Here is a 22,020-nt window from a genome sequence, read left to right as displayed (position 1 = left end):
AAAGAAATCTAATTTGAAATCCTAGTAAAAAAAATAGTTATGTTAATATTATGTTGTTTTTGATAGTTATTTTTAAAACTTAACTAGCAGAATCTTTTCGCGCGTTGCGACGGAAATTCGGTTGGTATTAGTTTGGTTCATTATGGTATTAGGACTTGGTAGCAACTGAAAGATAAAAGGCAAAAAACAAAGTCATGATATGCTAAAAATGATATTGATACGGATTTTACATCAATCGACAACCATCTTAATATCATTAACGTTTCCCATAAATAACTAAATAATAGTTATCATTATTGTTAAACATAAGTAAAATAATTGAATGCTATAAAAATAGTTGCATCAAAGTATATTAGGCAACGCATATTAAAAGTAAATTCATCACTAACAATCCAAAAACTAGTTTAATACCCGTCTAATGGACGGGTTACACTAACAACGTAACAAACAAAGATAATGTATATTGATGGTGTTTCGGTTTGCTTATCCTTTTCTTCTTTTCCATCTCCTATTTGAAAAAGTTACAACCATATAACTTTTCATTTTCTTCTTTTCAAACCACAAAAACTCATTCTCAACACATTATCCAAACACTACAAAATGACCTATTAACTTTTAATAAGTCAAAAACTTAAAGGAGCTCAAAGTAAGCAATCCTAAACACCCACATTAAGTGGACACAAGTCTAAACAACATTATTAACAAAAGCGTGATAAAAAATGAAATTGTGTCATTTTAATGCAAAAGTAAACGGTAGGCAACACTGGAGGAAAGTGTTATAACAATCAAAGATGACCTTAATTTTTCGGCTTTTGGATCGTTCTCTTTAACCTTAAAGATGGCCTCTTTTCGACTTGTATGAACCTATAAAATCATAATACACAAGAAACATTAATTTGCATCCATTTTTTTTCGATTCCCTGTCCCATTTTTGGATAAATCTACTTGTTTGATGGACGGATATTTATCCATATGACAATGACATAAGTTTTTTTTTCATTCTAAAAACAAACATTCTAAAACTAATATTAATTTATTATAGTCCAATAACAACCAAAATCAAAAGCCATATATTTGCAATCTCATCTATCTTGCAATGAGAGTCACTAAAGTATATTAGTCTTTCATGTATATAAATAATCGTTCCTCATTATAAGAACAATTAAAGATTTTTTTTTGAATAAAAGCTAAGTGTTTAATATTAAAACATCGACATTTAAAATATGTTTGCTTTTAATTTATTAAACAAAACATCATATACAAAATGGGTAAGAAATGTTCGGATCGTATATTGGCCACCCAAATTAACAAATGGATAATATATAAGCACTTCTAAAACCTAACCCTAACACACTTGCACGTCTTCTAGATATTTCGCCCCTTTCTCCTTTCTGTCTCATTTTTGTTTGATGAAAGCAAGATTGTTCATCTAGTTCGATCCGATTCGTTCTTTGTTATTGTCTGATCATGGTTAGATATCCTAGATACTTCGGTCCAGATGATCCCGTTTTCAGACACTTTGATCAGATCAAGGTATGATTGCTCATCTAGTCCGATAAGATTTGTTCTTTGTTCATGTCAGATCAAGGTTTGATGTTCTAGATACCTCGTCTGTACGTTGTTATGATTGTAAATCTGGTATTGGCTTTCTGAGAGTTTGATATGCATTTTCTCATATTCTTGTTGTTGATAAATGTCACACCCCCAAAATCCACCTGCGGAGTATCACCACTTGGGAGCGTGACTGACCAGGATCAAGCCACCAATCATATCGAACATGTAATTAATATCAATTATAATAAATGTAAACCAATCATTCAATACGATAGGTGTTCAAAACATAATCATAGTTTATAAGTATAGCGGAAGCTTAAGTGTGAAAACCCAATTGTGTAACATAAGTTCAAATGTTTAAATGATTTAACATGGCATCCACGATCCATGCTCCACAACGACCGGCTCCTCCCTGTGCAAGCTCCATAAGTATCTAACGACCTGCAAGGCATGTAACAGATGGTCAACAACTAGTTGAGCGAGTTCACAGTTAACAGTTCAGTAATAGTATAGCGTGAGTAGTAGTATGTTCGTTCGTTATGTCATGTATCGTATTAGTTTCCATCGCGGCCTCCTAGGCAGGTATGCGAAGATATTAGGGGGATGTTCGTCCCGTGTATTCTAGACTAGGTTTATCTGTATCGCGGCCTACCAGGCAGGTGTGCGAAGATTAGTAAATCCCAGTTCGCGGCCTTCCAAAGGCAAGTGTGCGAAGTCAGTCATAATATCGCGGCCAACCCTTGGCAGGTGTGCGAAGATCAGTTCAATAAGTGTTACTAGTCTAGTCGTATTCTTATCGTTAGGTTCTATCAACTGAGTATGTACAATAAAGTAATCCAATCCCATTCCCACCCTGGGAACCCCATGCCTTGGCTGTGTGAACTCACCTTGGTTTGCTCGGTATGCTTAACTGTGTGCTTGCAATTAATCAATCGAGTCCTATCGTATGCACGTATAATCAATCAGTACATAATTGTAAAGTTTCACATGTAATCAGATCTCTAAGTGTACTGGACGATTAACATCATGTAAGGCGCAAACAGTTAATCACGTTCACATAATTCACACTTCACCTAGTAGATTTCCCAGTCTCCTCTAACAAGAGTATTCATTAGCAGTCATGGTAAATTTAACAGAATTCCCATATATAATAGAGTTACACAATTGACAAAGTTAATATCTACCCAAGTTAATAACTAACTTAACTGAGTTAACTGACACGGACACTGGGCGAAAACACAATGCACGGCGAAAACACATGTGACAAAAACCAAAGGGTTTTCGTCGGACATAACGTTTGGCGAAAACACCTTGTGTTTTCGTCTGCAACTTCATCATCTTAGCAACAGTTTCAATTCCGAACCCCTAATTCTCGATAAATGGAAGCGCTAGCAGTTTGTATCATATCCTAAATATTCATGCGAGTCATTAATATGCGGCATACATATGGGACATTATCCGATTACAATTTGTGGCACACATACAAGCTCCCATATGTCCCATTGACAATTCACATGTTAACAAGAACAATTAGTCAAATTTGATGAGGTGATCACACGCAACTAGCTGACAAATCTTATACCATCCAACTTTTTTTTTTTATATTCTATATTCTCATGACCTCAAAATGTCATTGGACCAACCTTAGGCCTAATCCCATCATACATGCAATTGACCCTTGATATAAAGTGCTAATATTTTGATTGGACCAACATTTGAACCAATGGTTACATCAACTCCCCCAAACATGTAACCGTCAAAAGCAATCAACAGAACTTTTCATCAAACCAAACAATTATATATACTTTTCTTGACAAACACAAACACTAAAGACAATACTAGCCGCCATTTTCCATAGGCTTTACTAGTATTGGACCAATCTGAATAGCTACACTACTATTAAACTAACATAGTGGATCTGACAACTTATTAGTAATCTATTGAATGCAATAACATGATTTGACCGATGTAAAAATCTGATTACATACATGATGTACACCAATTTAATGATATTGGTTTTTTTTTTTTTCTAAAATTGATGCACCGGCATTCATGTGCTTACTTGAAAACCATAAATCCTAGCATTACATACAAATCAATTTCAATAAGAATTCCAACAACAACAGCCGGTTTACGTACTTCTAGGTCCGGATCACATTAATATCATTCAACGTCATGCATAACAAATCAGAATCATCAAAACATCCATTCAAGATTATGTTACATTATATGCGACAGGACACTAACCGAACAAGGAACGATCAACAAGAGGGATTTGGCTTCGAATGAGGGGGGGCCTGCCGTCGCACACAAAGGAAGTACTCTAGGGTTTCGGTTTTTTTTTTTGTTTGTGATTAATCTTTTACATAACGTGAGGAACAAAATATATACAAGACCCATTACTACTGGGCCGAAGCCCATATGCTTTTCGCTGGACCCTAATGAACGAAAACACTTGATGTGTTTTCATTATGCTGTTTTCGTGGGACAAGGGTTTTCACCAAAGAAGTGTCCTCAAGTGTGGGTGATTTCGGCTGGGTTCCATGTTTATTTATAACATGCAAATTAATACAAAACCTTATCATCATACACTCACATATGATAAATATTATGCACCCCAAATATAAGAAACACACTATGCAAATAAGTACAAGATTAAATCGGATAAGGACCGTGAAAACTCAGGATGTCACATTATCCCCAACTTGAAAGAAATTTCGTCCCGAAATTTAGCATGCGGTTACTGAGGAAGCTAGATAGTTGTATCGTTTACCTGGGGTGCCACATCATTCCCCCGTTGATTTGGAATTTCGTCCCGAAATTCCGCAGTAGTAGCTTCAGTCTCAGTAGTGGTTGCATTGGTTTCGAATAACTGGGGATACTTTTCTGTCATAACCTGCCAAACCCAAGAATTGACGCTTGGAGTAGATCAGAATTTCGTCGATGAAAACAATGACGAACTTGTCTAGATAGGGTTTGCACACCCTGTTCATAAGATCCATGAAAACTGCAGGCGCGTTCGTAAGCCCGAATGGTATGACAAGAAACTCATAATGGCCGCAGCGAGTTCTGAATGCTTTCTTGGAGACGTCCTCATCCTGGACTCTCAGCTGATGATAACCAGACCTTTGATCGACCTTGGAGTAGTAACTCGACCTTTGCAACTGGTCGAATAAGTCATCAATGCGTGGAAGAGGATAACGGTTCTTCACTTTGACCTTGTTCAGTTCACGGTAATCAATTTCACATCCTGAAGGTGCCATCCTTCTTTTTCACCGATAATTGGTATCCAATAGTTCTTGTAGCTCCCCAAGGCGAAGAGATAGGTCGGATAAATCCCTTATCCAAGATTTCTTGTAGTTGCGTCGATAGTTCTTTCGATTCTGGTGGAGCTAAGCGATACGGTGCTCGAGCTATGGGTGCTGCTCCTGGAGCGAGCTCGATTTGAAATTCGTCCTGACGATGAGGCGGTAGACCAGGTAAATCTTTAGGAAACACCTGAGGAAAGTCGCGTACAACTGGATGGTCTTCCAACTTCTTTTCTTTCGTTAGTGCGTCAGTAGCGAGAGCCAAAATTGCGGTGTGGCCCTTCCGCAAACATTTCTGAGCCTTCAAGAAAGAGGTGATGCCAACCACAGCACCACTCGTGTCGACTTGAACTTCGAGAGGTTCTTGACCAGAACGAGGAATGCGAACAACCTTTTCTTTGCATAGGATTTCTGCTTGCTGTTGCTGCTGGCGATTCCGATTTGCAGGCCGTGGGCTCCTGAATCCTTAGCTTCATGGCCCATCTTGAAACACCTCTGGCAACGTCCCAAGTTGCACTAACCGCCGTGGTGTCTGTTGCATTAGTTTCACATTGGGTGAATTCCCCGATATCCACCCTGCCCCTGACCACCAGAAGTTGGCTGTCTCGGCTCTGGTGATCACTATTTCTTGCGTTGCTGCTGTGCTTGAGACCGAACGGTAGCTGAACCCTTGCTGGAATACCCATCCCGTTCCGCTTGTTGTCAGTAGGAGTGGCGGAAGTAGCAGAAGTGGTAGCGGTAGTAATAGCGCTGATACAACTAGGCAGCCTGTTCTGTTCCACTGCCCGATCCGTGAGGCGATGAGCAAGACGCTGAATGTCTTGGATATTGTCGAGGTTAGCCGATGTAGCATGGCTCTGAATCTCTGAGGCTAGACCCTTGAGGTACAATTCGATACGCTTGCTTGGAGGGTCCACCATGGTTGGACACAAGATGGCCAGTTCGTTCGACCGTTTCGTATAAGCTTCAATTTCTGATCCTGTCATTTTCAAATGGTAAGGCTCCACTTCTAACTTGTGGATGTCATCACGCGTGCAGTATTCCCTTTTAATGCATTCTTTGAATTCGTTCCAGGGGGTGGCGTTAGCAGCTGCCAACCCTAGTATCCGTACTTGCGCGTTCCACCAGGTTAGCGCGATTTCTTCCAAAGTACCAGTGGCGTACTTGACTCTGCGAGCCTCAGGGCATTCATACATCTCGAATACTGACTCGAGCTTCTCAAACCAATGGAGTTGTCCCACTGCTCCTTCTGTGCCACTGAATGTGCTTGGACGACAGTCCATGAAGTTCTTGAATGTGCAGACAGGTTGCTGTGCGTTCTGACCCGTTGCGCGAGAAAGATAGGTCAAGGTTAAGCGCGAGAGTTGGGTCACGAGAGTAGGATCTAACATCCTAGGATGGGTTTGGAATAGCAGGTTATTCCTCCTGCTTGTGCGGCTGCAAGTGCCGCAGCAACTTGTTCGTTAATGAGAGCCGTCAACTGGGCTTGAGTCATGTTATCACGTCCAGACATGATCGAACAGTAAAGGTAGCGTAAGTATGAATGGTTCGCGAGTAGTGCGATGACAGAAAAGTGTAGGCATATAGGTGTTCTCAAGCAGTAACAAGTAGTGAGCAAAGTAATGTAAGCATACTACGAGCAAAGTTCTATGCAATTCTAGCATGTAGGCAATAAACATAAACTTTATTACCTAGGATGTCGAGTCTTGCACGTGGAGCGAAGCGTCGTTGTGGATCGTAGAGAGCACTGTTCTGGTTATAGTCTGGTTTTAATAAAAACGTTTTCCCATATTAAAACCAAGTTCTCTATAACCAATGGCTCTGATACCAATCTGTCACACCCCCAAAATCCACCTGCGGAGTATCACCACTTGGGAGCGTGACTGACCAGGATCAAGCCACCAATCATATCGAACATGTAATTAATATCAATTATAATAAATGTAAACCAATCATTCAATACGATAGGTGTTCAAAACATAATCATAGTTTATAAGTATAGCGGAAGCTTAAGTGTGAAAACCCAATTGTGTAACATAAGTTCAAATGTTTAAATGATTTAACATGGCATCCACGATCCATGCTCCACAACGACCGGCTCCTCCCTGTGCAAGCTCCATAAGTATCTAACGACCTGCAAGGCATGTAACAGATGGTCAACAACTAGTTGAGCGAGTTCACAGTTAACAGTTCAGTAATAGTATAGCGTGAGTAGTAGTATGTTCGTTCGTTATGTCATGTATCGTATTAGTTTCCATCGCGGCCTCCTAGGCAGGTATGCGAAGATATTAGGGGGATGTTCGTCCCGTGTATTCTAGACTAGGTTTATCTGTATCGCGGCCTACCAGGCAGGTGTGCGAAGATTAGTAAATCCCAGTTCGCGGCCTTCCAAAGGCAAGTGTGCGAAGTCAGTCATAATATCGCGGCCAACCCTTGGCAGGTGTGCGAAGATCAGTTCAATAAGTGTTACTAGTCTAGTCGTATTCTTATCGTTAGGTTCTATCAACTGAGTATGTACAATAAAGTAATCCAATCCCATTCCCACCCTGGGAACCCCATGCCTTGGCTGTGTGAACTCACCTTGGTTTGCTCGGTATGCTTAACTGTGTGCTTGCAATTAATCAATCGAGTCCTATCGTATGCACGTATAATCAATCAGTACATAATTGTAAAGTTTCACATGTAATCAGATCTCTAAGTGTACTGGACGATTAACATCATGTAAGGCGCAAACAGTTAATCACGTTCACATAATTCACACTTCACCTAGTAGATTTCCCAGTCTCCTCTAACAAGAGTATTCATTAGCAGTCATGGTAAATTTAACAGAATTCCCATATATAATAGAGTTACACAATTGACAAAGTTAATATCTACCCAAGTTAATAACTAACTTAACTGAGTTAACTGACACGGACACTGGGCGAAAACACAATGCACGGCGAAAACACATGTGACAAAAACCAAAGGGTTTTCGTCGGACATAACGTTTGGCGAAAACACCTTGTGTTTTCGTCTGCAACTTCATCATCTTAGCAACAGTTTCAATTCCGAACCCCTAATTCTCGATAAATGGAAGCGCTAGCAGTTTGTATCATATCCTAAATATTCATGCGAGTCATTAATATGCGGCATACATATGGGACATTATCCGATTACAATTTGTGGCACACATACAAGCTCCCATATGTCCCATTGACAATTCACATGTTAACAAGAACAATTAGTCAAATTTGATGAGGTGATCACACGCAACTAGCTGACAAATCTTATACCATCCAACTTTTTTTTTTTTTATATTCTATATTCTCATGACCTCAAAATGTCATTGGACCAACCTTAGGCCTAATCCCATCATACATGCAATTGACCCTTGATATAAAGTGCTAATATTTTGATTGGACCAACATTTGAACCAATGGTTACATCAACTCCCCCAAACATGTAACCGTCAAAAGCAATCAACAGAACTTTTCATCAAACCAAACAATTATATATACTTTTCTTGACAAACACAAACACTAAAGACAATACTAGCCGCCATTTTCCATAGGCTTTACTAGTATTGGACCAATCTGAATAGCTACACTACTATTAAACTAACATAGTGGATCTGACAACTTATTAGTAATCTATTGAATGCAATAACATGATTTGACCGATGTAAAAATCTGATTACATACATGATGTACACCAATTTAATGATATTGGTTTTTTTTTTTTTCTAAAATTGATGCACCGGCATTCATGTGCTTACTTGAAAACCATAAATCCTAGCATTACATACAAATCAATTTCAATAAGAATTCCAACAACAACAGCCGGTTTACGTACTTCTAGGTCCGGATCACATTAATATCATTCAACGTCATGCATAACAAATCAGAATCATCAAAACATCCATTCAAGATTATGTTACATTATATGCGACAGGACACTAACCGAACAAGGAACGATCAACAAGAGGGATTTGGCTTCGAATGAGGGGGGGCCTGCCGTCGCACACAAAGGAAGTACTCTAGGGTTTCGGTTTTTTTTTTGTTTGTGATTAATCTTTTACATAACGTGAGGAACAAAATATATACAAGACCCATTACTACTGGGCCGAAGCCCATATGCTTTTCGCTGGACCCTAATGAACGAAAACACTTGATGTGTTTTCATTATGCTGTTTTCGTGGGACAAGGGTTTTCACCAAAGAAGTGTCCTCAAGTGTGGGTGATTTCGGCTGGGTTCCATGTTTATTTATAACATGCAAATTAATACAAAACCTTATCATCATACACTCACATATGATAAATATTATGCACCCCAAATATAAGAAACACACTATGCAAATAAGTACAAGATTAAATCGGATAAGGACCGTGAAAACTCAGGATGTCACAATAAATATGGGTACTTTGGATCTTATAACGTATAAATTGCTGGTGATTTATAAAGATACTAAGATTAGCCTAGAATCTTGAGTTCGATTTTGTGATGGTTTTTGTCATTTCTTGAAGAAGTTGAAGCAAATATTTGATCCTATGATTAGTAATTAGTTGTTGATGAGTGTCTTACAATGAGTTAAGTTTTGTTTCTAAGTATTTATATGCTATTTTATTAAAAGGGTTTCCTGATTCTTTTTTTAATATTATGTATTTATCTATTTATCAGTTCATGTATAAACATCTATTTATCAGTTCATGTATAAACAATAATATCTTATAAGTCTAATATAAGATTCTTTTGCCTATTTAATATAACTTTGAGGTGCTATTGGATAAAATATTGAATTAAGTTGTGAACTTTAAGGTATTTATTAAACCGCCTTTTTATTTATGTTTACTTTTCGTGGTGCTTAAACTTATCTTTTAATGGGATAGTGCAAGTTCACTGGAATCTTATGGCATGGTACGTGTTTTAAGTGTGCTACTATGTTTTAATATACGAACTTGTGTTTATTGGGATGTGTGCTTTTATGGTTTTATAAAAAGTAAAGATATCAATATTTAAAAAAATCATTATTTTTATTTTTTAGATCTTTGTTTAAACTATTCTACTTCATTTTAATGGAAGTAATTTTTCATATATTTCAGGGTTTGACCCTATACAAGGGATAAGCGAATGAGTTGGATTTGACCCTGTACAAGGTTTGGTCTACCAAGCCATGTATGAACCTTTCATATATTTTAGTGGGCTACTGATAAGCGAATGGGCTGGATTTGACCCTATACAAGGTTTGGTCTACCGAGCCAGGTATGAACCTTTCATCTATTATTTATGTATAATTTGTGTTGTATTTTGTTCAAGATCTAAAAGGTTGGAATGAACCGAAAATAGTTTTTAAAATTAAACCGAAAATCCATTTTGTGATTAGAGTCTTGTGGTGAAGTGTTATTAAACAAAGTAGGATTTTTCATAGACATGTTTAACGTTTAGGATTATTTAAGATAATATTTGAGCTTTTAAGAAATATCAATTTTTTTATAAAATATTCATATAAGTATTAAGATACCTAATAACAGCTTGCAAATATAATAATGCTCTATGAAGGATAAAACAATAATGAACGAAAAAGGAATAGACTTTAAAACGTGAAAGAGAATAGGTAGAGAGAATCCTACAGATCTTTAAATTCGTGTAATTTTTCCAACTTATTTAAAACAATTTCAAACTCAATAAACAAAAGAAGTGTTAGTACCTTGTCTGATCTGAGAACACAAATGTAAAGATTTTAATATGACACACAAGTTGTATTTATTGTACTTAATATAATGGTTGATCATAGCCCACCGCCCCTCTCTTAATTATTAGTCTGATTTTTTGCTACAAAAGGTTATTTAAATATAATTACAAGAATATGAAATAAATTCGATATTACGTGAGTATAAGAAATATATTCGACATTACGTGAATGTAAGAAATAGATTCGATATTACGTGAATATATAAGAAATAAAAATAATGTACTCATAAATATGTGTGTAACATGTATGCCCAAACAACATATTACATTATTACCTCTTCACTGATATAAAATAATCACTTGCAGGTCAGGTATTCCATCTTTTTGTGCCTTTTCGATCGTAGTAGCTGGTGACTACACAAAGAGATATATGCGTTAGAAAGTAAGGTATGTGTTAATTGTGGATTGTTATGGATTAGAGAGTACCTTGTCATATCTGAACTGGTTGTCGTTGATTATTTCAGCAATTTTTTGAAGCTTCTGCAGTTTGTATAAATTTAGTTTTTACAAAAAAAAAAAAAAAAAAACAAAGTCTAATGAAAATAATATTCTAACCTGCTTCATTTGCATGTTAAAGTTTCCAGCATGCTCTTCATATGAGAACAGGACAAATAATAACAATAACATCAAGATAAACCATTATTACCCAAACCTTTTAGCTCGCATACCTGCCCCTCCAAACTGAATTGCATTTATGTTTTGTAGTTTTCTTGCATTAATGTTTTGTAGTTTTCTTAGTAAGTTAAAAATAATAAACTAATAAAAAAACATCTGTAACAATTTAAAAAAGTGAGGTATTAAGTATACCATTTCAGAGTTGTGTGGGCGAGGAACCACAATGTGAACGGTAACTTCAGGAAACTGTACATTGCAAACATTTTACATGTTAACAATAAACTAAATTAATAATTAATAACTAACGTAAATTAATCACTTTAACCTTCACTTGCAGGTCAGACGTTCCATCATTTTGTGCATTTTCGACCACAACGGTAGCTACACAAAGCAATTAATTGCATATTAATATGGATTAGAAAGTACCTTGTCAAATCTGAATTGGTCGTCATTGATTATTTCAGCATCATTTTGAAGCTTCTGCACTTCGCATAAATTTAGTAATTACAAAAAATAAATTAAGGTCAAATAAAATAACTATTTTAACATGCTTCATTTGCATGTCACAGTTTCCGACGGGCTGTTCTTTGTTCATAATTGATGGCTTTGGAGGTGATTGATTAATGGTTGTAGTTTTCAGAAAAAAAAAATGATAAATGATTCAGTGTTGCTACTCGTTGTATAAAAGCAAAATAAACTGCAGGAACCACTATCCTTTTTTTTTAGGAATTGAGTTGGTTAAACCCTCTAATCCACATTTATCAGAGGTGGTTTATTATTTTAAAAAAACTGTGAGCAGGTAGATAATGTGGCAAAAATACATGGAGCACCTAATTTAGAGGAGAGGGGTAGGACGTGGGATGGAAGCAAGAAACCATTTATAACCTACTTAAACTGCAGGATTAATAACCCTGAAATACGGACAAAGAAGGGAGAGTGGAGAGTTATTTGGTAACCTGCTAAAACTGCAAGTAACTGTCGAGAACCGTCATCATAACGGTTAATTTTGAGAGTTTATGTGGCTGAGATTTAATCTCAGCCAAATCCAGTGGTCATTATTGATTTCAAAGTTGGTTACACTTAATGGAAACCATAGATATATATAATATCACAACTAATTACTTTTGTTTAAATGTCAACTTACTATTGCTAATTCTCAAAACCCATTAAAGTTGTGGTGAAAAAGAAAAACTTTAAAATTTCATTGTAGTTAACATGATCATATTTAATATATATAATAATATATATAATAATACGCTTTATTTTTATTAAAAATTTATGAAACAGACACTTTCTATATCTAAAGTCGGACCCCAACTAGGCAACCACTCCCTAAGCAAAAGCTCCCAAACCAAACATCTCTTATTTTTAACGACAAACACACTCCACTAAAACCTACTTCTACAATCCACTTATTTCTCACCTTCTAAAACCGACACCAATTTTAACGAAGATAAACACTTTATATCACTAGTCCAAGTCCCGATAGTTCCCGAGTTGATATATGATCCATCAACATTTTCAAATATATCATCCTACTGGATCGAGTCAATTCCAGTCCCTTTATTAGACCGGTGGGTGTGGGCGTGGGGTGGGTTTTGGGGTGTTTTGACCTTTTAATGTCGGGTGCTCCATTCCGGTTTGGTGTTTTGGTCAACGTTGCCCGTTTAGCGTGAAGATTCTGTCTGGGGTAACATAACAGACTGTAGTTGGTTGGCACCCTCGCCAAGTGTCGTGTAACACCCCCAACCCAAATCCGTACACAACCCACAGCCTTACTTTAATCCCTCTAGAATCTGGATCACATATTAGATTACTTTTAAATTAACAATAAATAAATAAATCATCCATCTTCGATATCACCAACAACCAACACTCTGCCTCAACTGCTTTCTCCTTCTTCTTCCATCTAAACCCTAATTTGCTCTCACCATCTTCAATCATTCATCTTGTTCACTGTCGATAATCGTATCGATTTAGCAAGTATGAAGGACAAGAAATCTGCAAAGTTGAATCCTCAACATAAACAAGATCAGAACGGCCACTTATCTCCGTCAACGTTCGCCAAATTGCTTGATCCAGAAGCTTCTTGGGATAAGGTATCCTTATTTTCTTTAGATCTTTTGTTTACGTTGCATTCTTGAATGATTTTGTATGTATACTCCGGAATATGTTAAATTGAGGTGAATTGTTGTGTGAAATTGAGGAAATATCTCAAATTGAGCTACTAATTTTGATTTTGTTAGGTTCAGTGATTAGTAATTACCTTTGATTTTGATTTTGATTTTGTTAGGAGTAACAAATAAGTGAAAGTTAGGTACCAATTTAAGGATCCATTAGACTAGTGGGTATGGAGAGCCTCATCCCCAAGGGGATGGGCCGTCACGTCACCGCCATGTAAGCTCGGTTTGGAGGGGATGGACCTGGGGGTGGGGATGAACCCCTATATATATATATATAGGGGAAGGTTCAAATGAAAACCACTGGTTATTGTGAAAACTAGAAAACTAACTAAAACCCACTAAAAAGGAGGGAGGGAAGACTTTTAACGAAGGAGGGGTAAAATTGGAACAAAAAATATATAACTTTTCAAACATTTCTCATTTCTCCATACGTTATCATTTTAAAACAAAAATGGCACCATAAGATCACAAATTTTCTTATCTTTCATTCAAGTATATTCGAGCATATTTTTTATGACATAAAAAAAGATTTATGGTGTCGTCTTGTTTTCAATACTATTATTATAGTAGTGCACATGTGCAATATAACATGTACTACAATGTACATTACATGCTTAAAATTAGTTTTTTGATTCTAGTTTAGCTTTTAGGGTTAGTTTTTTTGGAGGTTTAGGATTAGGATTAGGTTTTTGGGTGTGGGGGGGAGGGGGGGGGGGGGGGTTTAGGTTTTTGGGGGGTGGGGGTGGGGGGTTAGGTTTTTTTCGGGTTTATGTTTAGGGTTTAGTTTTAGGTTTTCGGGAGGGTGGGGGGGGGGGGGGGTTAGGCTTTTGGTGGGAGGGTGAATTTAGGTTTGGGGGGGGGGGGGGGGGTTTAGGTTTTTGGGGGGTGTCGGTGGGGGGTGGGTTAAGTGGTTTAGGCTTTCCGTATTAGTGCACATGTGCAGTACAACCAAAAAAATTTTTTTTTTTTTTTTTTTTGAAATTTTTTTTCCATATATAAAAAGTAGCGATTTTTCTAAAAAAAATTGTAAAAAAAAAAAAAAATTTTTTGTATGTTTTTTAGGTTTTTTAGGCTTTTTTAGTTAGTTTTCGAGTTTTCACAATAAAAGTGGTTTTCATTTGAACCATCCCCTATGTATGTATGTGTGTGTGTGTGCGTGCGTGCGTGCGTGCGTGCGTGCGTGCGGAGAGAAATGGAGGCCCGGCGAGATCGGCTGTGGGCGGACGATCTTCACGGAAGAGGCACGGCGACAGGCCGGGGGACGAGCCCCATACCCTCCTGTCTTAGTTGTTTATCGAAATGTTAGGAATGACTAGTATATCAGATAAGATAAAGGAGGGAGGCGACGTCACCGGTTAGAGCGGTGGAATCCTTCAATGTGGAGGGGAGGAGTTGTAGAGGCAAGTCAGTCCATATTGACTTGCGATGAGCAGATTAGGCAAAATTTGCTAGAGATGCACCTTTTTTTTGTGGACATGGTCCATGATAGGAGTTCGTTCAGACGTAGGAACAAGTTTAAGGACTTCCTCCAACATTCGCTAGATTGCTTGATCTGGAAGCTTCTTGGGACGAGGTCTGCTTTTTTTTTTTTTTTTTATAATTCAGGTTTCTGTTAGGTATCTGTTCTGGTTAGATCTTTTGTTACTGTTGCGTTGTTGAATGAAGTTGCATGTATAATCTGGTCAAAGTGAACAAGTTAGATAGGAATATCTGAAAATGAAGTAAATTCTCGGTGAATTCTTATGTGAAATTGAGCAGCCTAAGTGAAACAGACTTATTTGATGAAAGATTCACTCTGTATCAAGGATTCATAGTTGTTTAAATAAGATTTCAGCTTTAGTAACTGGTAATTACCTTTGATTTTGATTTTGTTAGGAGTAACAGATAGGTGATGGTTAGGTACCGAATTATCGATCCAATATCTGCATAGTAAACTTAATAGTCACTGTGGTAGTTTAAGATTTTAATGTTCTTAGCGAACTGATGTGAGTGAGTTACAATAGATTTCTCAGTTGAGATCACCATTTGGAAAACATGCTAGCTGATAAACTTAAATGCTCAAGTGTCTCTACTCTCTAGGTGTTCTACAGTCGTGAAAGATTATTGTATGAAAACTTGGAAAAAGTTTAGTTGATTGTTTGGTTAGATTTATTAGACCCTGAATTACCATGAAAGTGGTAGTCTTAATTCGACTTAGTAAAGCATTTATACCAGTACTGCAGTTTAAAGGATTTCAGGTTTTTACTTTGTAGGGTTCTTAAATATTAGTCGGTCAACCCATAGCACTAGCATTACATGTGAGACTAAGAGCTCAAAGTCTCAATTGCATAGTTTCACAAATCTAGAGCAGAAGCCCACCAATCCCTTACCAACGTAATAAGTGTTGTGTTTTTAACATGTAATCTTGTATAGTTAACGATATGTTAGATTTTTTTTTTTTTTTTTTTTTTTTTTGTCTTTTAGCCATGGCACTGCTGCTTGCCAGAATGACCTATCAATGTAATCTAGGTGTTGCCCTTTTACTTGCTATTTGTTTGTAATTTGTTGTTTTGGCATTTTAATGAAATACTTAATCTGTGAATGCAAGAAATTAACTTGGTCATAACCTCTTAATTCTTGATTGTCAATAAACATTTCAAACTTGTAGAGTTTCATGCAAAGGTCTTTGAAGTTGATACTCAAATGCTTTTTTATATTGCTCATTTGCTCCTCTATATGTAAGAAACTAGCCTCGATGTTATAGTTAGCCATACCCTTAGATTCGAAGATATATCGCATGGACGGCCTTTTATCTCTATCAAGTATCAACCATTCTAAGGACTTTTACAAGTCACAAGTGGTTTGTCAACTTCACCACATTTATAATATTTGTCTAAAATACGACATGGAGTGGAGAATAATGAATGATACTTTCTTCCCTACTGATTCCTCCACTAAGTTGCTACTTGCTAGTATTCCAATTAGGAGAGGTGAACATCTTACACAAGTTATTCTTTTGCTTGTACATTTGTGGAACTGTGATGAATGATTATGCAAAGTTTATGCAGTTAATATCGGTGATATATCGGTTATATCGGTCCCTTAGTAAATATCGGTGTCAAAGATTGGTCAAAATATCGGTACCGATATTATCGGCGATATTGACCGATATATCACTGAATTATTGGTGTTAAATTGCTATATATATAAATTCTGCATTATATTAAAATTACCGATGTCCCACCGATATCTCACCGAGATAACCTATATTTCAAATATTGGTCCTTGACCGATATCCGATATTTTACCGCATTAACTTCGTAGAATTGCAAACTGAGTCACTTCTAGTCTAACCGAATTTCTATGATTTTGTGAACCTTCTTATCTTGTTCAATATCTCCCAACATAAGATCAACATGGTGTTTTGCATATAGATGTCGTATTTTAGCTTCTAACATGTCTCTGTAAAGATGTCCGGTAAAAACAAGATATAAAAGAAAAGGGAAGATCTAAAACATAAAAAATATACAAGTATACTAATTGATAATTACCAAGTACTATCACGCTTACCCACCTGAAGGTAAATGCATTATCTGTTACCATTTGCAGTACACTCTCTGTTCTACTTCCTCACCATTTCATCAAGCATTTTATGCAATGTGTTGCCGTTCTTTTTAATTCGGACACATCGAATGACTTAACAAACACGAAGCTATTTGGAGAATAACCAAAAAGTTATAGTATCCTTTTTTAGCAGCGACATCACACCATCCATCGAATAAAATGAAACAACCATTCTTTCTTGAGCTCGTTCATCTTAGTTTGGGTGTCCTGCACCTCCTTCTTAACTCTTAGTTCATGCATGCTGGGTGGGCCTATATTCCATCCCAAGTTGTCCAACCGCTTAACCAGTTGCATTGAAAAGTAGACCACCTAGCCATCTCCCTACAAGTATTTCCCCTTAGGTCTATTTCATTAGTGGTTTACTGTAGGCCTCCTTTTTTGTTAGGAGTGAAGAACATATCCATAGGACCCTTCTGTCTTGGCTTTTGGAGATATTTTTGCAAGATCTTCTGTTTGCATTGCATTGTTGAATAATTTTGCATGTATACTCTACTCAAAGTGAACGCCCCGCTTGCGGGATGCGCATATACTGTATATATGTGTGGGCGCTAGGGGGGCAAAAATGGAAATGCACTAATTTTAACGTTATTTTACTAATTTCGTGAAAATAATGTTAAAAGAGGGGGATGGTTAATCATGCATCATGTGGTGGCGTTGATAGCCGAAAGACAAGGGAGTACATGCACTAATTGGCCTTTGTCTTAATTGCCGAGTGTTATGTGCCTTATGTCCAAGGTTTGATGCAAAACTACTATCGAGCCCGGGGTCTCACTGGAAGCAACCTCGCTATTCCTACGGGGTAGAGGTAAGGCTGTCTACATCTTACCCTCCTCAGACCCTACCTTAGCTTTGCTATTGATGAGATTTACTGAGTATGATGATGATGATGATGATGTTGTATCTCAATCTCATACGCCAACAAAGCTCTCGTCTGTTGACCCTACCTATATAAATTCCCAAGAGAAATCACTGTAACATAAAAGTGGATTATCAGCTTATGTGATGTCTAGGGGTGTGCATGGGTCGGTTTGGGTCGGTTTTGACCAAAAACCATAATCATAACCGCGATGTCGGTTATTGGATAACCATAACCATAACCGATCGGTTATGGTGGTTATGGTTATTCGGTTTTGATGGTTATAACGGGTCGGTTATGGGTGGTTAACCGTGTATTTAGCTTAGCTAAAAGTAGCTTAATTTTTTTTAACATGGAATAAATTGTTATTGCATATTTGTATATATTAGTAGATTACATAGTATTAAAAAAATATATATAATCTATAATATTAATACCCTGAAATTCAAATAAAGTGATATGATATATTCCATAAATTCAAATAAACATTTAACCAAAACCACAAAATGATATGAAAAACCAATAAGTACTAAAAATCTTCAGTCAAAAACATTAGATATTAAAAATATGGTGAAAAGTCCTAAATTCTACAAAGATTTATTACATGTCGGTTCGGTTCGGTTATGGTGGGTATGAAAAAAATGATAACCATAACCGACCCGCTACATTCGGTTTTCAAAAAAACCATTAACCGACCCACTGGTTTTTTATTTGGTTTGGTTTTTTCGGTTCGGTTTTGTCGGTTAATTCGGTTATGGTTCGGTTAATTCGGTTTTTTGCACACCCCTAGTGATGTCACAAGGCTGGTTATTTGTTATTCCAATATGATGATAGATTGAGTTAACGAGCATCTTGTTTGTTTGTTTGACTGCAGGACCAATTAGGAGATGTACTTCACTGGATCAGGCAAATAGTGGCCCTTGTATGCGGCTTACTGTGGGGTGCAATTCCTTTGGTCGGGGGTATCTGGCTTGTCACGTAAGTTAACTGTTTCCGTGTTGCGTAAGTTAACTCGTTTTGCATCGTGTTTTATTCATCTCATCGACTGTTTAATTCGGTTTCAGATTTCTGGTTATTTCTTCTGGCATCATCTATGGTTATTACGCAATCATACTCAAGGTTGATGAAGAAGAATTCGGTGGTCATGGACCTCTTCTTCAAGAGGGTCTTTTTGCTTCCGTCACGCTCTTTTTGGTACATCAATTTATTCCATTATTTGCCAGCGCGTATTTTATAAAAATAACCGACTTCTTACAACTTTTGTGTTTTTTTTTTCAGCTGGCTTGGACTCTTGTTTACAGCTTGGCACACTTTTAATGTATTCTAGTTCAGTCACATGAGGTGCAAAGCAAAAATCTGAAGTTTTGGTATTTCAAGTATTGAACTTTTAACATTTGACCTTTTCATAATTGTGCATTAGTTGGTGGATTAAACCTTTTAAACTAACCACCTTTTTTGATAATTATAAGCCGGACTTTGTTTTCTTTATCATTTTGTCTTAATGCAATGTTTTCGTAACCTGACCGTTCATCGAAATGGTCACCGGTCGACTAATCGGATTTCCATATTTGATTAAAAAACCGGATGATTTCATAAATAATTTGAAAATTCAAGCCATACACCAAATATGAAACTGTTTTACGTCTTGATTTAGATGTACAATTAGTAAAATATGAAGATTATGAAATCCGGTAGAATCACAACCGGTCCAGTTCAATCAGTAACCAGACGGTTCAAAATCACTCAACCGGGTCGGTTATGTATCCGGTTTTGGTGCTAAAATTCACCAGTAATCTCCACACGAACAACGACCGTTCTTGAAATGATGAAACCGGCTCCTGTCTCTAATCACAATTTCCCTTTCAAAAGTCTCGGAAACTAGCTTCATCACAGCATGACAATCGCCACAAATCCTTAGATTCTTCACTACTCGTATAACGGTTCCTTTAGTAGTAGCGATAAGACCAAAAGCAACCGCCATCTTCTCGCTATGATACAACAACGCCTTATCTTTCTCTTCATCTTCAACGTCAAAAAACACCTCGTTTCGGCTTGCAACATGTCCCGCTAACCTTAAACGACTCAAAATCTCATCGATCATCTCATGAATCTCCTTCAATCTTGGATGAACCTTGTCCTCGGCTCCAAACTCATGGATCTCGCCATTAACCTCGATCGAACTACACCCACGCAACTTATCAACCCCTTTTGTTCTCATCAATTGTCGTGTTCTCGCCACGTCATCCCACCTTCCTGCATTTGCATATATGTTGGACATCATAGTAAGATAACCCCCATCTTCATGCTCAAGCTCATTCAAGTGTTCGATAGCTGTTTCGGCTAACTCGACGTTCTTGTGAAGCTTGCATGCACCGAGAAGTGCACCCCAGACCCCTGTGTGTGGCTCCATCGGCATACTTTGAATTAACTCATACGCTTCGTCAAGTAAACCCGCCCGCCCGAGAAGATCAACCATACAGCCGTAATGCTCGACTTTAGGTGCCAAACCAAGATCTTTAACCATACTATTAAACAGTTCCCGACCCTCGTTCACAAATCCCGCATGAACACATGCACATAGAACACCAAGAATGGTGACTTCATTTGGCATGACGGATCCCGATTTCATACGCGTGAACAACTTTAAAGTCTTCTTACTTTGACCGTTCATCGAGAATCCCATAATCATAGCATTCCAAGCAACAACATCAGGGTTTTGCAACTTATTAAACACATAATCAGCACTTTCCAAGTCTCCACATTTCGAATACATATCCACCAAACCCGTCGCAACCACAACGTTTAACCCACGATTGTTCCTATCAATATACGAATGCAACCATCTCCCTGTATCTAAAGCACCAACTTGAGCACACGCAGACAAAAGACTTACCAACGTTATCTCATTCGGGCTTATGTTTTCACTCAACATTTGTTGGAAACAGTTCATAGCTTCTTTGATTCGGTTGTCCCGAACTAGCCCACCGATGACAGTGTTCCAAGATACCAAATCTTTCGCGGGCATATCATGAAAAAAGTTAATCATCATGTCTACTTCACCATGTCTAGCATATCCACCTAAAACCGTATTGTACATCAACAAATCCTTAACAGGAGCTAACGTGAAAAGCTCGTACGCATTTTGAACATCACCGGCTTTAACATACTGAAATATCATAATATTCCAAACCACAAGATCTTTACCAGGCATTTCATCAAACACTTTACGCGCAGCCTCCAAGTCACTGCATTTATCGACACACGAAGACAACAAAACAGTCCAAGCAACCTTATCTTTCACCGGCAATTCATCAAACACACGGCGCGCAGCATTCGCATCACCAAAACCACCGTAGAACTCAATCAAACTCGTACCGATGAACATATCCAACTCGAGCCCGACTTTAAACAACAACCCATGAACACATTTCCCTCTAACATGCTCAGACAACTCGGTACAAGCCCGAATCACAAACGGGTACGTAAAACAATCCGGGCCAACGCGTTCACTCCACATACGATCATAAAAATCCATTACCTTTCTGGGTTCATGGTTTTGTTGGAATCCTCTAATCAGGGTGTTCCAGACAAATGAATTTGGTTCAGGCATTTGGTCGAACATTTGGTGTGCATAGTTCATGAGGCCCAAATTGGCACAACTGGTGATGAAGTTTCCGACGGCGTAACTGCTCCGGTGAAGGGCTGTTCGGAGGAGGATGACGTGGATTGATCGGAGATGTTTGGGGCATTTGATTGATTGAGGGGTTTTTAAGAGTGATAAAGCTAGCTGCTTTTGTTGGGTTTGTGGTTCTGTCATTGTTTTGAAGAAACCCATCCATTGATTGTTATTGATTGTGAAGTGTGAGGGTTAGAGAGGGAAATCAATGTTTTAAATACCGGTTCGAACCGGTCGTTATACCGGCTACTATTTATTGTCCCGGTACGAATGAGCCTGGTATAAATAGGGTTTTGATATAGTCTTCGAATCGCTGATATATCTAGTTATACTGGTTTATACCGGCTTACCGGTTTAATCCCATGTTAAAATTTTGAGTTTAATAGTGAATTTCATCTTTCATGTGATCGTGATTCAACACTCCAATACCATAAATCTATTATAGACTTTTATTTAATAAGACGTTGAAAAAAATGATTTTTGATTATGGAATCA

General features: G+C 37.5%; 2 protein-coding genes across 2 annotated transcripts; one reads left to right on the top strand and one right to left on the bottom strand.

Moving 5' to 3' along the window:
• The first annotated feature begins 13,056 nt into the window (after positions 1 to 13,056).
• On the top strand, positions 13,057 to 19,367 carry LOC110873864 (respirasome Complex Assembly Factor 1). The gene is made up of 4 exons (XM_022122877.2): positions 13,057 to 13,306; positions 18,724 to 18,827; positions 18,914 to 19,043; positions 19,128 to 19,367. Exons 1-4 carry the CDS (start codon positions 13,193 to 13,195, stop codon positions 19,164 to 19,166), a joined length of 387 nt encoding a protein of 128 aa, XP_021978569.1. The 5' UTR covers positions 13,057 to 13,192; the 3' UTR covers positions 19,167 to 19,367.
• Positions 19,368 to 19,423: 56 nt separating this feature from the next.
• LOC110873863 (pentatricopeptide repeat-containing protein At1g08070, chloroplastic) lies at positions 19,424 to 21,780 on the bottom strand. The gene has a single exon (XM_022122876.2). It carries the CDS (start codon positions 21,682 to 21,684, stop codon positions 19,633 to 19,635), a length of 2,052 nt encoding a protein of 683 aa, XP_021978568.1. The 5' UTR covers positions 21,685 to 21,780; the 3' UTR covers positions 19,424 to 19,632.
• Positions 21,781 to 22,020: the final 240 nt, after the last annotated feature.

This window comes from Helianthus annuus, chromosome 8 (assembly GCF_002127325.2).
Source record: "Helianthus annuus cultivar XRQ/B chromosome 8, HanXRQr2.0-SUNRISE, whole genome shotgun sequence".
Lineage (NCBI taxonomy): Eukaryota > Viridiplantae > Streptophyta > Magnoliopsida > Asterales > Asteraceae > Helianthus > Helianthus annuus.
Note: the sequence above shows the minus strand (reverse complement) of the source record. Positions and strands in the feature narration are given on the sequence as shown.

What these genes read in the sequence shown, in the direction of transcription:
- LOC110873864 (XM_022122877.2), top strand. Translation starts at nt 13,193, where the DNA reads ATGAAGGACAAGAAATCTGCAAAGTTGAATCCTCAACATAAACAAGAT. An exon ending in GGGGGTATCTGGCTTGTCAC is followed by an intron (nt 18,828 to 18,913) that starts GTAAGTTAACTG and finishes ATTCGGTTTCAG; the next exon opens with ATTTCTGGTTATTTCTTCTG. An exon ending in CTTCCGTCACGCTCTTTTTG is followed by an intron (nt 19,044 to 19,127) that starts GTACATCAATTT and finishes TTTTTTTTTCAG; the next exon opens with CTGGCTTGGACTCTTGTTTA.
- LOC110873863 (XM_022122876.2), bottom strand. Translation starts at nt 21,684, where the DNA reads ATGGGTTTCTTCAAAACAATGACAGAACCACAAACCCAACAAAAGCAG.